Source organism: Mercenaria mercenaria, chromosome 14 (genome assembly GCF_021730395.1).
Source record: "Mercenaria mercenaria strain notata chromosome 14, MADL_Memer_1, whole genome shotgun sequence".
NCBI classification, from domain to species: domain Eukaryota; kingdom Metazoa; phylum Mollusca; class Bivalvia; order Venerida; family Veneridae; genus Mercenaria; species Mercenaria mercenaria.
Window position 1 is genome coordinate 3,954,039 of NC_069374.1, and position 25,200 is coordinate 3,979,238.

The 25,200-nt window shown below is 35.3% G+C and overlaps 1 protein-coding gene across 3 annotated transcripts in view; it reads left to right on the top strand.

Moving 5' to 3' along the window:
• Positions 1-3,914: 3,914 nt before the first annotated feature.
• Positions 3,915-25,200, top strand: part of LOC123526336 (arginine-glutamic acid dipeptide repeats protein-like) — a 150,214-nt gene continuing 128,928 nt past the window's right edge. For all 3 annotated transcript variants that reach the window (XM_045305450.2, XM_045305452.2, XM_045305451.2), the window contains exons 1-5: positions 3,915-4,016; positions 6,624-6,714; positions 9,424-9,625; positions 12,357-12,427; positions 20,295-20,397. In XM_045305450.2, the coding sequence (XP_045161385.2) occupies positions 6,652-6,714; positions 9,424-9,625; positions 12,357-12,427; positions 20,295-20,397 (439 nt within the window). In that variant the 5' untranslated portion in view covers positions 3,915-4,016; positions 6,624-6,651. The remainder of the gene's footprint in view (positions 4,017-6,623; positions 6,715-9,423; positions 9,626-12,356; positions 12,428-20,294; positions 20,398-25,200) is intronic.

Below are 25,200 nucleotides of genomic sequence, written 5' to 3' on the forward strand. Positions count from 1 at the left end.
AACAACTTCGTGAATTAAACCTCTTTGAAAGTCACAAATTTCAACAAGTTAATAAAATGTTTGACATTGATATAACTGTAGAAGTTGTTTTGAAAATGCTCATGGATCTAAATCCAAACAAGGCGTCTGGTCCGGATCAGCTGTCGCCAAGATTACTTAAAGAACTTTCTCTCGAAACAGCTCCTTTTCTCACTAAAGTCTTCCAGAACTCACTGAGGACTGGTATAGTTCCAGAGGACTGGAAAACTGCTATTGTTGCACCTGTATATAAAAAGGGTCCTAAATATAAAACCAGCAACTATCGGCCAATTTCTTTGACTTGCATAGCTTCCAAACTAATGGAGCATATCATGGTCTCAAACATAATGCGCCACCTCGACAACAACAATCTTCTCACACTTTTCCAACATGGCTTCCGTTCTAAACATAGCTGTGGGACTCAACTATTATCCTTCACACAGGAAATGTTTGACAATCTCCAATCTGGAAAACAAACAGATCTCATTGTTATGGATTCCTCGAAAGCTTTCGAGAAAGTCGATCAGCAACTTCTTCTCTATAAACTTATGAAACTTGGTGTCAACAAAACATCTCTATCCTGGATTCAATCTTTCCTTAGTAATCGTTCTCAATCTGTAGTAGTTGAAGACTCACACTCTGATTCTTTACCAGTTCTTTCAGGGGTTCCCCAAGGTTCAGTGTTGGGTCCTTGTCTCTTCCTTTGTTTCATCAATGACCTTCCCGAATCTGTTAAAAGTAGAATACGCTTATTTGCTGATGACACCATCATATACCTCACTACCGACTAATCAGTAGACTCCTACAAACTTCAAGATGATTTGACAAAATTAGAAGAATGAGAACGTAAATGGTCTATGGAATTTAATCCTGATAAATGCGAAATCATAAGAATCTCTAAAAAAAAATAAAAAAAAAATATCATCTTTCCATATAAATTACATAATCAAAAACTAAAAACCACAGAAAGTGCTAAATATCTTGGGATTACTGTTAGTGATGACTTTAGTTGAAACAAAACATATTGAATTTACATCTTCAAAAGATAGTAACACCCTCAGATTTATAAAAAGAAATGTACAATGTAATAACCGTAATATCAAAGAAACTGCCTACAAAACATACGTTCGCCCACAATTAGAATACTGTAACACCATATGGTATCCATGGCAGAAAAACTTAACATATGAGATAGAAAAGGTACAAAGAGCTGCAGCCAGATATGGTATGAATGACTACTCACACCAAAGCAGCGTAACATCAATGCTTGAAACTTTTAAATGGTAGACATTAGAACAAAGAAGAATACATGCATCTTTAATTATGTTGTATAAAATATCACACAAGCTCGTCTCTGTAGATCTTAACCACCTGACAACCTCTAGAAATTTAAACTTTATCATTCCATCTTCAACAACACAATATCATATGAATTCCCTTTTACATGGCACAATCAGATACTGGAACGCTTTATAACATCAAGGACAGTGTGAACCTCCAGGGCTTCACATCTGACCTAGAATGTCATCATCCTGTTTTTGTACCCCCCGACAACAAAGTTGTAAGGGGGGCTATACTGGTTTCAGGTTGTCTTTCTGTCTGTCTGTCTGTCTGTCCGTCTGTCTGTCTGTCCGTCTGGCCGTCTGTCCGTAGACGCAATCTTGTGCGCACCATCTCTCCTTATCCCCTTGACAGAATTTAATGAAACTTCACACAAGTGATCAGTACCAACAGTAGTTGTGCATGGGGCATGTTAGGTTCTTTTAGAAAAAAAAATTGCAGAGTTATGGGATTTTGTTTTTTGTTACTATACAATATACATAGACACAATCTTGTGCGCACCATCTCTCCTCATCCCCTTGACATAATTTAATGAAACTTCACACAAGGGATCAGTACCAACAATAGTTGTGCATGGGGCATGTTAGGTTCTTTTAGAAAAAAAATTTACAGAGTTATGGGACTTTGTTTTTTTGTTACTATACTATATACATAGACACAATCTTGTGCGCACCATCTCTCCTCATCCCCTTGACACAATTTAATGAAACTTCACACAAGTGATCAGTAACAACAGTAGTTGTGCATGGGACATGTTAGGTTCTTTCAGAAAAAAAAATTTGCAGAGTTATGGGACTTTGTTTTTTTTGTTACTATACTATATACATAGACACAATCTTGTGCGCACCATCTCTCCTCATCCCCTTGACACAATTTAATGAAACTTCACACAAGTGATCAGTAACAACAGTAGTTGTGCATGGGGCATGTTAGGTTCTTTCAGCGACAAAAATTGCAGAGTTATGGGACTTTGTTTCTTGTTAACATACTATGTACATACAGCCTGCATATGCAATTTTGTGCGTGCCTAATCTACCAAACCCTTACACACAATTTAATGAAACTTCACACAAGTGATCAGTACCAACCCTAGTTGTGCATGGTGCATGTTACATTCTTTTAGATAAATATTCTGCATAGTTATGGGACTTTGTTTTTTGTTACTATACTGTATACATACAGTCTATATACATACAGTCCACATAATTATGCAATCTTGTGTGCGTCAAATTGCAATGTACTGTGTCAGTGCATGCGGGGGTACATTCATCACCTTTAGTGATAGCTCTAGTTATTTTTAACAAGCTGTATATATTACTGCTCTTACTCTCTTAACAACATGAATATCATGTATCTTGTAACATAGCAACATACTTTAAATTAAACAACTGCCCCGACCTCCAATACAATACAATACAATACAATAAAAATTTTATTTACTGTCGGTATGGCATAACAATTATGGTCAGAAATTGATTGTTGGGAGTATCTCCGTAGATGTAGATGTAGATAAGGATATTAAATAGGTAGCCTGGGAAGCCGTTGATAATATTTGTGCTTTGTCAGAAGAAATCATACCTAATATTTATGCATTATAGATGCTACTAATGTGCGCTAATTAGTGTTAATTGGCATTCATCGAGTTTCTGATATTATCAACGCCTGGGGAAATCTGTCAATTTGCAGGTAAATAAAAGATTAGAAATTGTCAGACTGGATTCCCAGGCTATTAAATAGGTTATGTGATAGTGTAAATTGTAGTTGGTTGTTGTTGTTTTTCAGAAGGCCACATTTAAAATTAAGATGTATCATTTGTACTTTGTACTGATCTATATGTCTTCATGTGCTACCTTCTATAAATAAAGATGTTATTATTATTATTATTGTTATTATTATTATTATTATTATTATATTAGAGTTTATGTTAAGTGTGTCACAAAGTGACGGTAAATAAAATTTACCTTTACCTTTACCTTTTAATTCTGAATTGTCTTAATTAAAACTAACTGGAATATGACCCAGGGTCATACTAAAATATATGTCCGACCCAGGATCGAACAAATTCGTATTGTCTTAAAGCTAATTAATGGATGTATCCAAAGAAGTATCAAATACACTGTATTTATTTTTATAGCTCTGATTTATTTTAATTCAGGGTCGTACTATTTCGATTTAGTATGATCCTAGGATCATATTAATAGAATATGTCTGACCCAGGGTCATACTAAATGAAACTTCCCAAACCAGAGTCATACTAAATAGAATATGTCCTACCCTGGGTGGTAAGTTAAATCGGCATTTTACACCCTAGCAGTACGACATATTCAATACTAGTGAAAGAATAAAACAGAAGTCTTCAAGAAAAGTGAGTAGTGTTTATTTCAAGTGAAAGGACTCTTTTGGACGTAAAATATCATGAATTATTATATAATAACATTACAAATTTTACATAATATAAGGGAAATAATAATATTAATAATCATTGTTGCTTATAACCGAGTTACTTCCCATTACACGGACAGTAAATTGACAATGCCTCGATTTGATTGGTCAGAGTAAAATGGGCGGAGTTAAAGGAAGGGCACATGGCGGATTTTGGAAAGTTGACAAATTTTATGTCAAAATTTGACATGTGATTTTTTGCATATACGCTGCATGTAAGTCAATTATGATTTGTACATGTTTTATCTAATAGCTTATCTGTCATCTCGACTGCAAACAATGCATCAGGTTTGCTGCAGTTTGTATCATTCGCCATTAATTTCCGGGGATTTGAACAAAAGAATTTCAGTTAAAAAATTCGCCGGCAGGAGTGACAGATTAGTTGAATCGAAAATTTATTGTCAAAATGTGCATTTGATGATTCTTTACATCGTAAACTTTAAATATTTAAGCAGTCAATGCTTTAAGTGATCTCGAACTGCATGCAGTGATAGTGAATTTGTCATTAATTTTGCTAAAATTGTTTGTTTATAATCAGTTCAAGGGAGGCAACTATTCTTATACTTGGGAGTTCCAAGATTTGAGCTAACACTGTCACTGTTTTATATATTCATTTAGTGTAGATTAAATGAAGTGAGTAAGTGAGTCATCCATAATTTCACTTAATTCAGCAACAAGATAATTACTGGTAAATGTGTGTAGTATGGTAAAAAGACAAAAAAATTGTCTATGAAAAGAAATCAACATAGCGCTAGTAAGGAAGAAGGATAGCGTGAAAATTTTGACTGTGACTGCCCTTTACAAGGAGGGCATCCTGATCAGCTAGATCAGTAGTAAGGTTACGTTTAGGAATAGGGATCCGTAGAGATCTGTAGAATCCGATTCTAAGGGTGCAGATCTTAATTTATGTCTAAACAACGCTGTAGAGCTACTTCATCTAGGCAGCAGGGATTTTTTTTCAAAGTTTTAGAATGGTACAGATTCCAGTAAAATGGGGAAAAATGCATCGTAAATTACAGATTTGGGCCAAATTGGGGGTAAAGAAACTGATGCAGTATTATTAACTAAAAGCTGAGGGTGGAGTAGCAGGTGGACTACTCCAGGGTTTTTGGGATGATACTTTGAAGATAAAATATTTGGTGTGTAAGACTAGAAAAATTATAAAATTTATATATTTCAAGTCCCAACATGAAGACCGACCTGAAAACAGACGGAATAAGATACCTCTGATTTTTTTTAACATGTTTGAGGAATATTATACCTTTTAGACCAGTGAAGACCAAGATCAGCCTCAGATCATGGTCTGCTCGGCTTGCTATTCAGTCAGTAAATTTTTCGTGAAAGCCCCTTTGATTAACAGGTGGTACTGCCAAAACTGAATGATGCTCCATTCCATTTTAGAGATTTAGCAGGTTAATCCTGGGCTAATTATAATCAAACTAATTTGATGTGATCCTAGGAAATATTGAGTTATTTTTCTTTTGGGCAGTATCTCCAATCGCCTGTCAAAAATATAAATCAAGTTGAATTATTTTGACTAAATCCTGGACAATCCTTTACCAGGCTTGTCAGGACGTATGGATCTGTACCTCTATATTCAGATTCTAGTGATTAAAGTCTATACCGGCACAGTAGATCATTGCCTATATGCCCGGAAACCAGACACCTATATATATCCTCCATTCGCAATAGGTGTCCAGACACATAGCATATCCCTTACGGGTTGTCTAGGTGTCAATTAATGATTTAAATTTATTCTAGCAAATTCATATTTTGATTGATTTGTATGTATTTTAAAATGCCTTGCATTGACACAAAATAATTTATCATTTTCCTGGTTTATAGGATGCAATTAATCTGTAAATGATTAAGCTACTTCAAGTTTATTGGTTGATAATTTGAGCCGCGCCATGAGAAAACCAACATAGTGGCTTTGCGACCAGCATGGATCCAGACCAGCCTGCGCATCCAAGCAGTCTGGCCAGGATCCATGCTGTTCGCTTTCAAAGCCTATTGCTATTAGAGAAACTGTTAGCGAACAGCATGGATTCTGACCAGACTGCTCTGATGCGCAGGCTAGTCTGGATCCATGCTGGTCGCAAAGCCACTATGTTGGTTTTCCCATGGCCCGGCTCATTTGCCTTCATCTTTATTTTGAAAATCATTTATTGATATATAAACTGCCCTCCAATGATATGTCATTTAATCAAAATCAGAAATCGCTTTTCGCATTTTAAATTAGTTTATATTCAACATTTGAAACCGAGGGGAATTATATGAATTGTTCTGTTCAATTTTATAGCACCCTAATTTTCAGTAGTGATCAATATATACATTTTTTATGTTTGCAGATATTATTTCTTTGAATACTGCTGTACCTAGGAATCATTGCTTCATGCAGTCTGCAAATATGTCTTCACTTTTCAAAAAAGGGGTGTTTCTTAAAGCAATAAGCAAAACTTTAACTACTGTACCGTTAAAAGTATGAATATGTAATTTTGATTGGGGGGAAGGGGCTTGTGATCCTGACAGATCATGATTGTTTACATTAAATTTGGTGTTAATGAAATTAAACATTACACGCAAAGTTGCATCTTCAGATTTCTATGTATTCTAATTATAAAGTATGTGGTATGAAAAGTAAAGAAAATAAGGAAAAAAGCAGATTAATTTGGAAAACCACATAAAAAGAGCAGTGTAATAAAGTTATCACTTAGATAGTTTATCTTGCTTTCAGTTTTCTGTTTGATAGCCCTAAAATCAAATTTCTGTCTGACATTTATGTTTGAAGCAATTACCCTACCATCTATTTCCTTTTGCAGGATGCCAGATTTCTAAACTTTGTAAGAGATGGATGTAGAATCTGACAGTTTAGATGAAAAACCAACACTTTCAGATGATCAAAATATAAAGGTAACAATAACTTAATACATATAATTGAGTTATATCATGCAAAAACCAGTCTTATGGTGTTTGCGACCAGTATCATGAGTATGGATCCAGATCAGCCAGCACATTCATGCAGTCTGATCAAGATCCATACTGTTTGCTTAACATCTCATGGTACCTATACTGACTGAATAGCGAACAGTATGGGTCCTGCAGGCTGATCTTGATCCATACTGGTCGCAAACACCATGGTTTTCACTTGAGGCAACACATACCTTGCACTCCTCGGTGATTGTAAGTAAAGTATATAGTCAGGATAGATTCTGCCATTATGAATATCTGTAGAAACTGACAAATATCATTTTTGCCTTTTGTTTTACATTGATTAAATAGTCTGAGCCGTGCCATGAGAAAACCAACATAGTGGGTATGCGACCAGCATGGATCCAGACCAGCCTGCACATCCGCGCAGTCTGGTCAGGCTACATGCTGTTTGCTTTTAAAGCCTATTGGAATTGGAGAAACTATTAGCCAACAGCATGGATCCTGACCAGACTGCGCGGATGCGCAGGCTGGTCTGGATCCATGCTGGTCGCATACCCACTATGTTGGTTTTCCCATGGCACGGCTCAGTCTATAGAAAGTTCATGTAATTGATGTTAATTGCACTTGATGACTGCAACATACGTTTGGGATTTTTAACTGTTCAGATTGTCAACAATCTTGTTAGACCTCGAACTTGCAACCTCTTTGGTCAGATAGTATACACCTACACTAAGTCACTAGAGCTGACCCGCCTTCCCCTTCATTTCCTTCAATTGTACTGTGATCTGAAACAAATCCAATAAGTCTTCTATTGTTATCCCCCGACAAAAGTCGGAGGGATATAGTTTTGGCGTTGTCCGTCCTTCCGTCCGTCTTTCCGTCATTCCGTTCGGAGCCATATCTAGAAAATGGTTGAGAATATTTATTTAAAACTTCATATACATGTTTACCGCTATGAGTTCTTGCGGCCCATCAAGTTTCAGTCAGATTGCCCAAGTAACACCAGAGTTATGGCCCTTAGAAGTTTCTAGTGTTAACTATATAGGGTACTATAATTATGGCAATTTCTGCATCATAACTTTTGATATATTTGACCTAGAACTATGACACTTAAACAGAATTTAGATCACCATAATGTGGTTGTGTACACACAATTTCATTCTGATTTATTTGTAAATTAAGAGTTATTGCCCCTTAATTGTATAAAAAAAACACATATTTGTACATAACAAACTTTCCATTTGGTAGAATTTCATTAAATTTCTTTCATTCTTTTCCATGAACATTTATTGTAAACATGTGAAGTTGTGTACCCACACCTGGTCACCCCATTACCTTGATCACACACCTCCCCCCCATTCCCCGACCACCCCCCCCCCCCCCCCCCCCCCCCCCCAAAATAAATCATTCCTTATTTTAGATTTTTTTCAAACAAACTTCATATACATGTTCACCACTATGAGGTTATGGGGCCCATCAAGTTTCAGACAGATTGCCCAAGTAACACAAGAGTTATGGCCCTTAGAAGTTTCTAGTGTTAACTATGTAGGGTACTATAAATATGGCAATTTCTGCATCATAACTTTTGATATATTTGACCTAGAACTATGAAACTTCAACAGAATTTAGAGCACTATAATGTGGTTGTGCACAGACAATTTTATATGGATTTCTTTTGTAACTTCAGAGTTATTGCCCTTTAATTGTCTAAAAATCCACATATTTGTACATACATGAAACAAACTTACCATTTAGCAGAATTTCAATAAGTTTCTTTCATTCTTTTCTATGAACATTTATTATAAACATGTGAAGTTGTGCACCCACACCTGGTCACTCACTTGCCTTGGTCACACCCCCTCAGTTTGTTTTTTTTTTAAATTTCTTATTTTAGATTTTTTTCAAACCTTCCAAGTTGTACCATTCCCCCACCTCACTTCTCCACCCAGTCATACCCACCACTGATCATGCATCCTCTGCCCCCCCCCCCCCCCCCACCTTTTTTTTTTTCCATTTTTAATTTTCAATCAATATTTGTAATCAACATGTGAAATTTTGTTTCCTCTCCTGTTTCCCTGCACCCCCACCCCCTAAAAGAATAAATATATACATATATCTATATATATACATATATATATTTCCATTCCTTTTTTTTTTTTTTTTTTTAAATGTTAAGTTGTGACTGCACAAACCTTGCCCTCAGCAGTGTTCAAGATATCTTACCTGTGTTCTCTTCAAGGCATCTGTTCTTTGAAGTTCAAATGTACATGTTAAACAGCAACACCTGGTGCCAAACCACTCAAAGACAATATTTCGTTCCAGTTAAACTTCAAGCTCACATTTCAATTAACTGCATTTAATTTTAAAAGCTAAGCTTATTACAGTAAGCATATCCCATTCAAAATAAATTCTTTAGTCAGGATCAAAGTATCATACATTTATTATGTACTCTTTAATTAAACATTTGTTTTCTGTTAAATTGATTTTGACTAATGAAATTATTTGCTTCTTATTAACATCCTTAACTTTTTGCCGGATATATCTTTTTGCCATTCCTCACCACAAACCCTTTCGGCGGGGAATACCAATTCATCGAATTTACTTGTTGAATACAAAACGCACCAAGGAGTGAATAAAATAAGCTTGGTATATTTTAATATAAAAATTATTGTTGTGATTTCTTTAAAGACCGAACCTGGTGAGGGTAAAATTAAGCTAGAGAGGCCAGACACCTTGAACAAAGATGATGTTGAGAAAGAGAATAAGGAAGGACTTGGTGTCAAGGTCAAGCGTAAAGGTCGTAGAGGAAGGTCGTCAGGGTCACTTACAATGAAAGGAGATAAAATTACTTCATTTACCACAGAGAGAGGAATAACTTACTCACCAAATGGTTTGTATTCTTTGATTATTTATGTTAAAAATTAGGCTTTGTAAAACTGCTGGACAGTCTGTCTGGCATTTGATCAGAGATACTTACAATTATTGCCACAACAAAATAAATGTAGCTGACTGACAGATTCACAAATCATAACATGTGTAAGAATGCCAATTTTACTAGATTTAACTCATTTTTAGGCATTACAGGGTTTTTTTTTTACCAAGGAAAGAGGCCCAGGCTCGGTATTTGCGCAAAGAGGAATAAAAAGCCTATGTAAAGTCAATTTCTGGGGAAAACTGCATGATTTAAAAGACATTTTCTGAGGAGATTATAAAAGAGGGAAAAACTGCATTATTAAGATGACAAACAATTTTCAGTGCTGAAAAATGTGTTGACAGTCACGTCATGGACCATTTATTTATGATTTGTCAATGCCTTGATTAATCAGTCCATCACTAGATATTTGCCATTTGCTTCAGTTTTGTGACGTAGCTCAAATATTCTCATGTAAATAGTAAAATTCAAAATATGTTACCTTTCCACTGAGAGTGGCTCAGAAAAGTTTTAAAAAGCAACAGCCGTAACAAATAAGATATGTAACAGTCTCAGAGTTTTTGAATAGATAGAACTAAACAGATGTCAGAAAAATATTTTTTTCCACAATATAAAACCACAGGCAATGTAGACAAAAGCTATACTCTTTGTTAGCATGTGCAATTGGGAATAGTTTCACATTTGATTTAGTTAGATAAATACTGGTTTATCATGGTATATAATGGTGTATCGTGACAACCCTGATATTTATCGTATAATAAATGCATGAAATATGCAATTTTAAGTTCTATATTTTTGCATTATCTTCCTGAAATTGAGGCAAATTAAACTTCTTTCTACACTTGTGGACAAAATATGCCGATTGGGATTGTTTTGAGGAAAATAAGTGTTCTATAGATATATAGTGTGAGACTGAATTGAATTTTGATTGATCTTTTGCTATGGGTTAAAAGAGATAATGAAAGTATAAATTCACTATTTAAAATACCTCGGGAGAATCAGAATAGGGGTTCTGCCTGTTAGAAACATTTATTTACACTACTTTATTTTAGCTTAGTTGTATGAAAAGCTTCAGGTGTATTTGAATCATACTGGAGTCTGGAAAAATTAGTACTGGTATTATATCAGAAAGTCTTGACCCAGTGGTTGGCACCTTAGAACTAGTGTGTGTTGCTTTCTGCTTGATTTTTGCTGAAAGGTAAAAGCCATGGCTACCTCCCCCTTGGGCATTGTTAGTTCATTAATTTTGGCTTTTAGCTGAATTCAAGAGCCAGTGTAAATTTGCTTATTAATTTGCCACAGATTTAATAAAGTTCTGCATATCAAGTTTTCTCCCTTTATAAATAACAAGCATTTCTTATATTGAGTGATATGCTTTGGACACTGCTGTTGTATATTTTTGCCCCCTTTTGAATCTATATTGTTTTACAGATGTGGGTATGTCTGTCGGTCGGTCAGTATGTAGACCAATCAGTTTCCGGAGGATAACTCAAGAACGCTTGGGCCAAGGATCATGAAAGTTGATAGGGAGATTGGTCATAACCAGCAGATGACCCTTATTGATTTTGAGGTCAATAGGTTAAAGGTAAAGGTCACTGTGACCTAGAACAGTAAAATGGTTTCTGGATGATAACTCAAGAATGCTTAAGCCTAGGATCAAGAAAATTGACAGGAAGGTTGGTCACGACCAGCAGATGACCCCTATTGATTTTTAGATTAATAGGTCAAAGGTCAGGGTTACAGTGACACGGAACAGTTAAATGGTTTCCGGATGATAACTCAAGAACGCTTTGGCCTAGGATCATGAAAATTGACAGGAAGGTTGTTCATGACCAGCAGATGAACCCTATTGATTTTGAGATCAATAGGTCAAAGGTCAAGGTCACAGTGACACGGAACAGTTAAATGGTTTCTGAATGATAACTCAAGAACGCATGGGCCTAGAATCATGAAAATTGATGGGGAGGTTGATCATGACTAGCAGGTGACCCCTATTGATTTTGAGGTCAGTAGGTGAAAGGTCAAGGTAACAGTCACCCAGAACAGTTATATGGTTTCCGAACAATAATTTGAGGATGCTTGGGCCTAGGATAATGGCTCTTGATAAAGAGGTTGATCATGATCAGCAGATGACCCTTTGTGATGTCGAGGTCGGTAGGTCTAAGGTCAAGGTCACAGTGACCCAGAACAGTTAAACAGTTTCTGGATGATAACTCAAGAACGCTTGGGCCTAGGATCATGAAACTTAATAGGGAGGTTGGTCATGACCAGCAGATGACCTCTATTTATTTTAAGGTCAATAGTTCAAAGGTCAAGGTCACATTTTCCAAGAACAGTAGAACTTTTGTATACAATGACCAAATAATTTCTGTTCCTTGTGCAATTACTAAATGCATCAAGGGGGGCATTTCGTGTTCTACGAGCTCTTGTTTAAAATAATGACGAGCAATTAGGAAATAGTCTCAGAGAGACTGTATATATGTATATATATGTGAACAATACAGAAAATGTAGAAGGAAAAAAGATCAAATAAAATGCCATTTTGGTGTAACATCTATAGTTTGATGGTGTAAAATTACCACAGGCTTCACCATTAACAGGGATCATCAGGAGAATAATAATAATCAATTATACAAAAGCCCCTTTTAGATCAAGGATGTTAAATTTCTTTTTGTGTAACATTTTTCAGATCATGTTTACATAGAAAATAATCGACAAAACAATGCATACTTCATCTGTGCTATACAGGACTTCAATGTGGTAAGTGGTTTCTCCATTTTGATAGTTTCTTCATCCCTGGACAGACTCATAGTATCTGTCATGTGTTTATGAATCCGAAAGAAATATGCGGCCGGAGGGCGCCTGCTTATTGGGCGGTAACATGGCTTGCGCAGGATATTGAATTAGGGACTCTTGCATCATTGAGTTTTCTGGGAAAATCTTTTTTGTGGTGCTGAGTAGGAAGTTTTTAGATCACCTGAGCACAAAGTGCATATGGTGAGCTGTAGTGATCACTTGTCGTCTGTCTGCACTTTTCTTCAAACCACATCATTGAAAGCTTTTGGTGAGAGTTAAGGAAACTTGGCCTAGATGTTGAAATTATTTCTATTCTTTGAAAAACATGGTCGCTAGAGGGCATGGTCAATTTACTCTATATGAAAATCTTGTCAGCAGTTATTTGCCCAACTTCATAATAATTTCACAAAAATAATCTTTGTTTGATTTTCTTCTAAAAGTTTTCTGAGTCATCAATAGCATGGCCATTAGGGAGCATGGTCTCTTATCCTTATGTTTATTGTGGGGACTTCAAAAAATCCTTTCGTCACAAAATTTGCTTATCCGATTTTCAAATTACTTCAGGCAGATTGTTCAGGTCATTTTGATTCGCTTAAAACATGGCTGCCAGAGAGCACTTCCTCCAATACAGCTATCCCCCACTTTCTTCCAGCTGTAAAATATTTTCCCTGATTTTCATCCCTATTGTGTTATCGTAATTATATTTGCACTCTGCATTGATAATGCAAGATATTATCATCAGGGCTCTCGCGAGTGGGCGACTTGAGCGAAATAGGCGCTCTAGAACTTCAAACTTCGCTCAAATCTAACCTCAAAGCGAAATGCAAGTCGCCCGATTTTCTTTGATTTCCGCACTCACTAATTAGTGCTACCCGGACTGTTGACAATTTGCACGGTGTCATATCGAGCGCCGAATACACGAACACACGCCGGGAGCATAATTTAAGCTCCGCCTACTTCAGGTACTTGCGAGATTTTCCCGAGAAGTGTGAAAGCGAATCAAATTATCCGATACACCTCGTTGATTGTGTTCAGCCAATTAGCGTCGCGTTTACATCTTTGACACTTCGTTCTTAATTGTCAACATGTTTGAGTGCAAAAAGCAAAGTTTTTTTTTTAAAGAATCTGCTGATTAACCATGCGATTAATTGGAATTTGGTACACAATTATTTGTTATCTATGATAAAAGAACGACATGTAATGTATAAACTATGTTTAAATTGACTTCCATCGATGAATTTATTTGAATATGTATTTCTAGATTACACAGTTTACTTTCAGTTTTATTCGAGTGAGATACTGACATTCCTCGGTGAATGACTCGGTGTTAATAATAAACACTTCATACAAGATATAACCAAAATTCGGCGGGTTACATTTACAGAATCGGCTTGAATTTTGAAAACGACCTTTTTCAGAATTTTTTAACGAAACAATAACCACTGTATGGGAAATGATCTAACTAAGAAAATGAATGGTCACATCAATACTTTTTATCAAGAACATTACAGCCACCTTTCAAATCACTCAACATCATTGCAGTAGGAAAAGTCTTCCCACTTCTCCCTAAAGTCTCCTCACTTCTCCCTAAATCAGCTTGAGGGAGAAGTGACTTCTCCCAAAAAATTGGACCTAGCTAGACCCCTGATCATATGTTGCATTCTGTTCTGCTCTTGAAAGTGTAAAGTCATGAACACTCCCTTTTCATATATGACAGGGTTCATACGCGTCAGGGAAAAGTCAGGGAAAAATATTTTTTTTCAAGGTCAGGGAATTGTCAGGGAATTTTACAAAATGTCAGGGAAATTTTGAAATTTGGAAAATGTCAGGAAAATGTCAGGGAATTTTCTGATCTGGTTAGGCAACAATTTGTAAAGGTTAAGGCAGTTTCTTCAAATATTTCCTTTTTCATGAAAGCTATCACACTTACAACAATTATGCATAATTTTAAATTATATGCATATATCTATATTCTACATATTTTTCAAATTCCATATAGAAGAAACTGAAAGGGATTTGCACCCCTTACCTCCTGAGCAAATCTGGTGATGGCTGTATCTAATGATTCGAACCCCTTCTTTCCTGTATAGTGTCCATTACACATAGCCATTACTATATATACATACAAGGCTCCAATAACACAAACATATGGTCTTTATTTTACACAGTTTCAATATTTGAAGAAGGATGTTTTTGTGATACTGGTGCCTTGTGCATGTGGCTAGTGCTTGGTGCATGCAGTTCAGCTTTTTAACCTTTCAGGTGTGACTACTAACCATTGTATCATAGCTCGGTGTTTTTTCTTAACATATTTGGTGCAGGTAATTCGTATACTCTTGAGTACAGGGTGCGGTAACTAAAAGTGTGCAGGTATTTAATACCCGCACACTAGTTACTGCACTGTTGGAAAGAAAAGTATGCCATCGTGTCTTGAACAGTAGACTTATTGATTTTCTGCTCTTCTAGCATTGGTTTATTTTACCTGGGCTTTACACATTTGTAAAGCAAGGATTTTAAGTACTCACTGAACTGCTGTATATGGCAATGTGGAACGCCTATAACTACCATATATGGATGGCTATGATACAAAACAGAAAGAACATTAAAACTCGAGGGTAAACGATTTATACTCGGGGGCTATGCCCCCTTGTACAAATCGTTTACCCTCGAGTTTCAATGCTCTTTCTATTACCTAACAATGAGCAGGCAGACTAGATTTAATGACAATTCCATTTTAATGTAATTTAGTAAAGCTATGTTCAGAAAAACAGTTCGATTTGGCTAATATGTTCAGGTTTCCAAAAGTAATTGCTTTATTGTCTATTGGTCATAACATAAAAACATTTGTTTGTTTGAAACAGTGTATTTGATTACTTTTTAATGCATGATAATTCATGTCATTTTGCTTGCCAATGTGCTTTGTATAATCACCAGCTCCATATCCAGTTGATTTGGAATAAACAAACAAAATATTAAACAATGTAAATGTTTGTCAAAAAAGGAGGTAAGGGTTGGCTGTAGGGGTGGTGGAGGCCAACATTCTATTTTTTTCATTTAAAATTGAACCACTAAATGTGCACATTTTAAGATAACAAAAGTCATACTAGGTGACTTGGTTTGTATCGTACCGAACCAAAAAGTCAGGGAAAAATGCTTTCATGTCAGGGAAAAGTCAGGGAAATGTCAGGGAATTTTGTCTGAAAGAATGTGTATGAACCATGTATGATTTGTTAAAACTACCAACAGAACATTAACCTTTAGCCTGCTGGCGGCAAATGATTCTGCCTTTGCGACCAGTGCAGACCAAGATCAGCCAGCACATCCGTGCAGTCTGATCATGGTCAGCACTGTTCACTATTCTGTCAGTAAACACCCCTTTGGACGATAAATGGTACTGCCCAATTTGAATGTATGAGGACCAGTCCATTATAGAAATTTAGCGGGCTAAAGGTTAAGCAACTTTTATTCGTTCCAGTTATGTGAGCGGTATTTGGTCATCATACCCTTTTCTTCTGAAGTAAAGAAATCATAAAATGTTTAGGTACGTGTCAGATGCTGATAAAATGAGAGAGGGAGAAAAATCAAAAGTCGTCAAAATTTTGTAGTTGATAAGATTGTATTGAGGTTTTATTAACATAATAGATATAAATCACATCATTGCTGAAATGAATGAGATTTTATTGCATCCCCATCATGAGATGTAAATAAGCCTGTTCGCCTTAATCTATTCCTTGGTGCAAAACACAGTTTTATCAGTAAGAAAGTTGGTCTATCTAATGTCAGTAACAACGTAATATATCATCGTCTTAAAACATTTCTTAATAGCGTAGAAGTGAAGTTTTCTAATAAACAATGTATCAAATTTGTTAACACAGGAATACGGCTTGAGAGTTTGTCATTCTATTTTTTTGTACAATTTTAATGGATTACGTAGGTCTAAAACACGTTTTGTGCACAGAGGTGATAGTGTAGAAAATCTCCATTTGGCTGACAGGTACTGTTGTTTTATTATTTGGTGGGCAGTGATTACAGAAAAAAATGCCTAAACTTAAGATACATTTTTTGACATTCAGATTTTTTTTTTTTTGATAGACTTTCATCTGAAAAACATTAAGCATGTAGATGACATTTTAAATTTATGACCCACATTGATGAAAGAATTTCTTCTTGCACAGATTTTTTTTTGTTTAAACTGGAGTTAAGAATTGTAATATGCCAGCTAAATGCTGTGGCCCGCCAGCAATATTACCAGCATAGCAAAGTAGGGAAAGCACAGATCTGTGGATCATGGGGTTGTGAGTTTGATCCCTGTGTGAAGCGTATGTGACGATTTGATTAAAGACACCTAGTCAGTAGCCATTTAATCCTTCACTTCAGATTTATGTAAAGAGATTAATTGGCAGTTGTTTGCAGAGAACAGGTAAGTTCTGGTACAGAATCCAGGAACACCTGTTAGGTTAAAGTACTAAACCCAAAGTTTTGGCCAAACACTAACTGTTGAGTCCAAAATTGTACTTACATTAGAAAACAGTAATTTAAAGTAACAAAAGCCAGGAAAAGCCTTTTTACAATATTATAAAATAAGGAAAACTTGAAAAACATTTTTCAAGAGCTTCCCATTTTTTTAAAAAACTACCTGAATCATAACAAGTTTTCAAGAAGTGTAATTTGCTAGTGGTCTTTACCAACTTTGCCTGAGATGAATTTTGGCCAGAAAGGTCTGGGTTTTTATGGGGGCATATAGATTTGCTCTTGTCCGTCCTTCCGTCCATCCGTCCTTCCGAAAATGTTGTGTCGCGCCTAGCTCCAAAAGTATTTGACCTAGAGTGACAAAACTTTACAGGAATGTTGGTCAGCATGTGCAGTTGTGCGTCCAGATTCATTCAGTTTGTAGGAGTTATGGCCCCTGACCTAGGAAAAAATTTGTGTCCTTTGTCATATAGTGGGGGCATCTGTGTCCCATGGACACATTTCTAGTTTCCATAGAGTTACACTTAGTCTAGTAAAACCTCCTAAAAAAGCAAGACTCAAAAGATGTTAGTGGTATCCATGAGGGCCATAAAATCCCATTTGTTTGGTTATTAGCTATTTCAGGAGAAAATCACATCTTACATAATCAGTGACTGTGCATCTTGACATAATTATTATAATTCAAGATTAAAAGATTAAAATCTAAAGGCAATCATGAACCTCTGTTTTATCAAGAACTTTTATTTTCATATATAGGAAATGATAGAGCTACTTACAACAACAACAAAAAATCAGTTCAGAGCTGTTGATGATTCCATAAAAGACTTGCACTGTGATCATAATTTTGCAGTCTGTCACTATCTATTGATTGTTTTATGTTCATGACAATAAAATTACTGTGAGCAGATTGGTGTGACATCTTGCTTTTATTGTTTCTCTCTACTTACATCTCTTGAAGCTATTTCCATTATACTAAGAGTGTAACAATTCATATAAATTCACTGTTTCATGATACACTTAAGTCTGGCGATATGCGTATCGTATCAAGACCTGTTTCACAATACAGAAACGATACAGTAAAAAATAGGAACATTGAATAAATGATAGTAACTTAAAACAAATTGATCATTTTTAAAAAACTCTTTAACTTAACGCAAAATTTAAAGTACTTTCCAAGTGTAGGAACAGTACCTACTTACGACACTCAATTTGTATCGTGATATGTATTGTATTGTTGCATCTGTACACATACATATTGCATCGTGAGACTAGCGTTTCATTACATGCCTAAAATATACCATAGATACCTATGTATAATGCAAAGCTTTTCGCCCCTCCCTCCACTAAAGCATGGGTGTTGTGAGTGTCCATTATCTAATGGTTTTAAAACAATTTTTTTTTTTTAGATTTTTTTTTTGCTATTACATGAAAGGGAAGCATCTCTTTACACCCGCAACTGTCCACGCTTATAAAACTAGGATATATTCCATAATAGAGTGGTTTATTTTTTAAACAAGTTCGATTTTGTGTTAATTTTACAGTAATAAATATCAAAAGTGATAATTAATTTGAAACTCATTTAGCATCCAGTATTGTTTTTAATTGAGATCAAACTGTAAACAACAGAACTGAAGAGGTGTTCCACGTTTATTGCGGATAATTACTGATTGTTTGATCTTTAACTAATCAGAACAAAGACAATCGCACCTTTTGTTTTTTGTTTAGTTTGAAAAGCTCATTTCAGCTTGGAGGTGTATTTACACCATTAATTCAAGAATTCTTCTAAGATCCATTACAGCATTGAAGAATAATACAAAAGTAGTTGTAAAAATGTCACCAAATGTTAAGGAACTTTGTTGATAATTGTTTTCTGCAGTATACTTAACTCTCTACTCAACTCTGTAATCTGTTCCGAGTTACCAGTCTGCTTTTTAATTGTGCAACAAATGTAAATATAGTGGCAGTAATATGAACTATGACTGAAAAAAAAAAATGTTGGTTAAAATGACGACGAAACCTACATCTTGATTTAATCGTTTCAGGTAACAGGGTTTGCTATACTCCTTTACATGATTTGTTGAAGGATTCTTTTTTAAAGCTAACAAAATTAAAGTGTAACAGAAACACTAGACTAGCTCCTGTCCCCATCTTTGTTGTCATGTTTTTAAGTTTTCTTCATTAACAGAGGATGTAACTTAGGCAGGTTGTGTCTGTATTAACATTATTTATTGCCTCTGACTCCCATTTTAGATAAAAATATGCTGTTTTAGAGATGTGAAGTTTTTGCTGTATTTATAAATAAATTAACATACAGCCGGGGAGCGAGGCTACAAAAACACCAGCCTATTGATTAGCTGTAAAACTACAGACACACACTCACTGGGAAATGAATTAAGTTTTGTCAAAATTACACTTGAAATTGTAATATGGATGTTTTTCTTGGAGGTAAAACAAATAAGATGTAAAACTCTTAATTGGCTGAAGAACTCATATAAATTGTTTTCAAGTAGTTTTTGAATGAGGTTTTCAGTCAGACCGACATAAAATACATATATTTCTCAAGTATGAAATGCATTGAATGATGATCAAGTGTAGTTTTTTATGCATTTATCATTGTATGTGCAGTGTGTTTTTCAAGCATGTTCCCATTACAGCAGATATAGCTGTTTTCGAGGCTAATAAAATTAGAAGATAGGTGTCAATGGTTACAGTGTAATTGTGCAAAGTTTATTTGAAAATATTTCTTTTAAGGGCTTGAGATTTAGGCTTTTCAGATTTTATTTACTTCACAACAGCGAGTGTAAAGTGCTGTATGGCGGCCGTAAAAAGTCGCCCAGACTTCATCTCAGTGTTGTTATATTTTCTGGTCCTTCGGGATCATTGATTTCAATTCAATTAGATTTGAAGATTGAATACTGCTTAAGCTGGTGCTAGGGGGTGTGGGCAGTGTTGCATTTTCCATTACTGCACATGAACAGACACAATCAAACCGAATTTGCCTTGTTCTCGATGCTTCCGAGGGATCTACTTTTCATATTTTATTTCATTAAATCAGTTTAAATGAATATAAACTTCTGTTACATTATTAATATTTAATGGGAACAAATCATGATTTACATTGTTGCATCAATTAGTGAATTACATTTGTACAAAGAAATGAAAGTCCTGTTGACTTCAGCAGTTGAAATCCATGAATTTATATCCTCAGGAAGTAAATAATATTTGTTAAAAAATGAATACAAATAAGGGTGTTATGACTTTAGAGCATCAGTAAGTTGATTTCTAACATCACTGACCATGTTTAAAGCAAAGTCCAGTTTTGAATCTTTTTGTTAAATGTGCTTTTCGTGCTTATTTACAGGTGAAAAGAGACACGCTGGTTGTACGAGTGAAATGGTACTATAGAGTGACAGAGGTTCCAGACTGTGTATACCAGCATCTAGTGCAAGACAGATACACGCAAAGTAAGTCCATTCATTCAATGACAGGAGATTTTCTGAAACAAGGGTTTCGTTACTGGGGGATGGGGACTTTCCCCTGCTATAGTAGTTTGAAGCACCAGCTACTTTTCCTGCAAATATGGGTTGCTACTTTGTATGCTTATTTTGGTCAAGTAATAACCAGTATTAAAATACTGTTGAACAATTATTAAAATGTCATTCCCATTTGCAATTATTGCATTCCAGAATTATCTCTATATATGGAATGGTTTTTTTAAGTTTCCCGATATAGACAGTTTCCAAGAAAATTGTTGTCCCAATCCAACCAGTGTTGGTGACATTGGCTGAATGAAGAAGAAAGGGCCCTGGTCCCTATTTTACAAAAAAAACCTTAAGTAATTGCTTAGCTAAGTCTGTTATTTCAAATGCTTATTTTTGTCTTTTATGCGTCTTCAATGTTGACTTTTTCATCCATAACAGAACCATATATGTCTATTTCATAGATCAAAACCCAATAATTCTGAATTTTACAGAAAACGAAGTATAGAAATAAGAAATATACTTAAGCAAATACTTAAGTTTGTTATATTATGCTTAAGGAGAAATATCACATTTACAAAAATAAGTACTGCAGACAAATACTACTAACCATAGTAATTATTTTAGCTATAAATACGTTTAGCAAAAAATCAACTTTAAATAACAATAACTTAAGTAATAACACGATTTTAAAATAACAGACTTAACAAAGTAATTTCTTAAGTTTTTTCGTGAAATTGGGGCCAGTGTTTGTTCCTTACATATGTCATTAACAGACATAATACTGCAGTAATATGACAGTATAATAAATATGATCTGACCAGGATTAGAAAAATTGCTAAATTGAACTTCAGTTTGAATATAAAAAAGCTTTATTACAGTCTCAACAGTAATTGTAGTAGCATGACCAGGGCCTCCGTAGCTGAGTGGTTGAGATAGCTGACTTCGAACCACTTGCCCCTCACGAATGTCGGTTTGTGCTTTGCTTGAGGTGTAGTTTTCTTCTTGTGAGGAAGCCATCCAGCTGGCTGTTTGTACCCAAGTGCCGTAACCTGTGACAAAAAAATGCCCGGAGGTGTGGCTAGTGTTTTTTTCCACCATTAAAAGCTGAGAAGTTATCTGTGTTGGTGTGATGTTAAACCCCTAAAAAATATATGTCTGTTAGCTTGTTGGTCTACCCTACCTTAGAGTTTTCAACTGAAATTGCCCAATGGGTGAATCTAAGTTTGTTTACAAATATGCAACAAACAATGAAAATTGTCAAGTTTAAAAGTCACATCTTCTGTACTTTAAATGTGCCCTTATATTGTTAAATGTTAAGCCTTGGCATTTCATATACTTCATGGTGCCGTTGGGATATAAAAACAGAGCATTAATTCGATTTGAATCTGTAATATGATATTTCGAGACATCGCTATTTATTTTGCATGTTGAAATATCGCTCGTCTCTATTTTCCCTGAAAAAGTCATTTATATCAGTGTTTCTCTGAAAAACTATTCTGCTTTAGTGATTCTGTAAAATCCCGGAAAGACTTCAGTCCATGATGGTTTTATGGGAGAAAATGTCAAGTGTATTTTTAAGAAACAACAAATCGTATAGAACAGTTTACAGAATTAGCATCACTTGATATTTATTGTTTTTAGTGTATAGGCTTAAAGACGTCAATAGTAATTTCTAGGTATTCTTTGTCGACGGCAGTTATATATGATGTTTTTCTCTTGCAAGTATTGCTGCATTTCTTATAGTTTTAAGGTTTTTGTTTTTAGCTCACCTGAGCAATGCTCATGTGAGTTTTTCTGATCACTCGATGTCTTGCGTCTGTCTGTCTGTCGTCTGTCTGTCTGTCCGTCAACATTTAGCTTGTGTATGCGATAGAGGCTGTATTTTTCAACTGATCTTCATGAAATTTGGCCAGAATGATTACCTTGATGAAATCTAGGCCGAGTTTGAAAATGGGTCATCTGGGGTCAAAAACTAGGTCACTAGGTTAAATCAAAGAAAAACCTTGTGTATGCGATAGAGGCTGTATTTTTCAATTAATCTTCATGAATTTTGGTGATGAAATCTAGGCCGAGTTTGAAAATGGGTCATCTGGGGTCAAAAACTAGGTCACTAGGTCAAATCAAAGAAAAACCTTGTGTATGCAATAGAGGCTGTATTTTTCAAGTAATCTTCATGAATTTTGGTCAGAATGATATCCTTGATGAAATTTAGGCCGAGTTCGAAAATGGGTCATCTGGGGTCAAAAACTAGGTCACTAGGTCAAATCAAAGAAAAACCTTGTGTATGGATAGAGGCTGTATTTTTCAATTAATCTTCATGAATTTTGGTCAGAATGATATCCTTGATGAAATCTAGGCCGAGTTCGAAAATGGGTCATCTGGGGTCAAAAACTAGGTCACTAGGTCAAATTAAAGAAAAACCTTGTGTATGCGATAGAGGCTATATTTTTCAATTGATCTTCATGAAATTTAGTCAGAATGATTGCCTTGATAAAATCTTGGTCAAGTTTGAATATGGGTCATCTTGGGTCAAAAAATTGCCTTGATAAAATCTAGGTAGAGTTTGGTTATTGGTCATCTGTGGTCAAAACCTAGGTCACTAGGTCAAATCAAAGAAAAACCTTGTGTATGCAATAGAGGCTGTATTTTTCAATTGATCTTCATGAAATTTGGTCAGAATGATTGCCTTGATGAAATCTAGGTCAAGTTTTAATATGGGTCATCTGGGGTCAAAAACTAGGTCACTAGGACAAATAAAAAAAATACTTGTGCTCCAATTTTAATGATACTTGGTCAGAATATTTTTTCCATGCAATCACTATGTTTACACTGTTATGGTGTATTATGGTGTGTTTCTCAGGTGAGCAACCTACGGCCATCTTGGCCCTCTTGTTTTCTCTTTAGTTTGAAAAAACGGAATGTAATTGCTTCAAATGTTTTGATATTATCACCCCCATTATAATATATGATAAAACAAGGTCCACATTTCTTGCATCAATTTTTCATGAATTACCTCAGTTATATTGCAATATTGATGTTCAAATTGAAAAATTGCTTCAGTATCAGAACATTTTTTTGTTTGTTCTGGTTTGTGTGAAAAATTAACAAATCTGTTAGTGCCAGGCTTGAAGTAGATTGTGAGATTACTTGCAGAAGAATTGGTTCCAACACTGTGTTACTTGCAGACTTTACATTCTGCTTTGTTTATTTACATCTCACCAAATAGTTCTAGTGTCAGAGTTAGTGTTTTGTATGGAAGAATAAATAATCATTAGCAAGACATTCAGCAGCTGACTGGGAAGCTGAACGGCATGAGATGTTTTAAACATTTTTTTGCCTTCCTCTTTATTTTTCTTTTCCCAGTATAATTACTGATTATTTTGTATTCCCTTAATGCCAGTTTTACAGTCCGTAATTGAGGTAAGTTGAGACTGAGGTGATCTGCTATTTCAGCCATGTATATGCTACAATAGTAAGTCAATAAGTAAGAGTTTATTTATAGTGGATGACATATTTTGGCAGAGCAATAATGGCTGAACTGCGCTATGTAGGTAGCAGGGTACACTTTGGAATTTTGGCCCCCGTCAATATTTGTTATAAAGAGAACATCGTGATTTTGGATGTCTGTAAATTAAGGTGAGAGATAATGATTATTAATTCTTTAGAAAATTTATACAGCCGATACATGTAAAATTCTGATGTCAGTTGGAAAACTAACTGCTGGTAGCTTTGTATTATCAATGAGACACCATTTCGCGGAAAAATTCAATTCACGGAAGGGTTCTGTGCTTGTTGATTGATACTCAGGAACATTTTCGTTATTTTCCGAAAAAACGAGCTGGATGGGCCCCCATTCCGTTTATGTCCTGACGTTCAGTAAGGACTATTAAATTAAGAAATGCAATAAAATTGGACAGTGTTCTTGCAGCGGGATCATTGTAGACTGTTCAAAAGGTGCAAAATTGATGATTTTGGCACGCTATTTTTCATGGATGATGTAAACCTTTCGCTTTGATAACTTTCTTTATTCTTGTATGAGAATCCCGATCTTGCCATTAATTAAAAGCACAAAACATGCACGCAATTTATAAAATAGCCACCCAAATTTTGCTCATAGGGGAAGTGCAATATTGCGACACGCTACATGTAAGACCGTCCGTGCCCAAAATTTTCGCATCTAAGTGTACCTTGCTACCTGTAAATGGCATATGCAATGGCCTTTTTATATCCATCTGAAATTGCCAAATGTTATTATGGGTTGACTACCAATTTGCTTTGTATTTATAACAGCTAATTATTGTTTTCTATGTTATTACAACTTACCAACATTAAATAGTTGTGGGGAGACAGAAGAAGTGGGGAAGTGGATCAAACTTGCTACTTACGGATTTGTAAACTAAAGTGTTCTAAGGTGAGCCGACTCAACATGCTTCTGTCGACAAGTGTATGTTGCTGGTGATCTGACACTAGTTATTTTTGAATTTTAAGTAGAAAGGTGAAGCTGGTCTTTCTGTAGGGCTGTTCAGCGACACTTCTGGAGATTATATTTCAGATAAATTTGCTGTGAAGAATGTTTCCATGCAAATTGAATGCAATTTCTGAAGAATAAATTCTTCGTTTGGGGAGAAAATTTAACTAGTCCCGCATTATAGTGATAAGTTTGGAAAATGTTATAATGGTTCTGGTAAGAATGGAACAATTTGATAGAATATTTTTCTAATTTTAATATCAGAGCAAGAACAGAGAGCAGTTTTGTATGGGAGACTGTCATACTGATGACTGTAT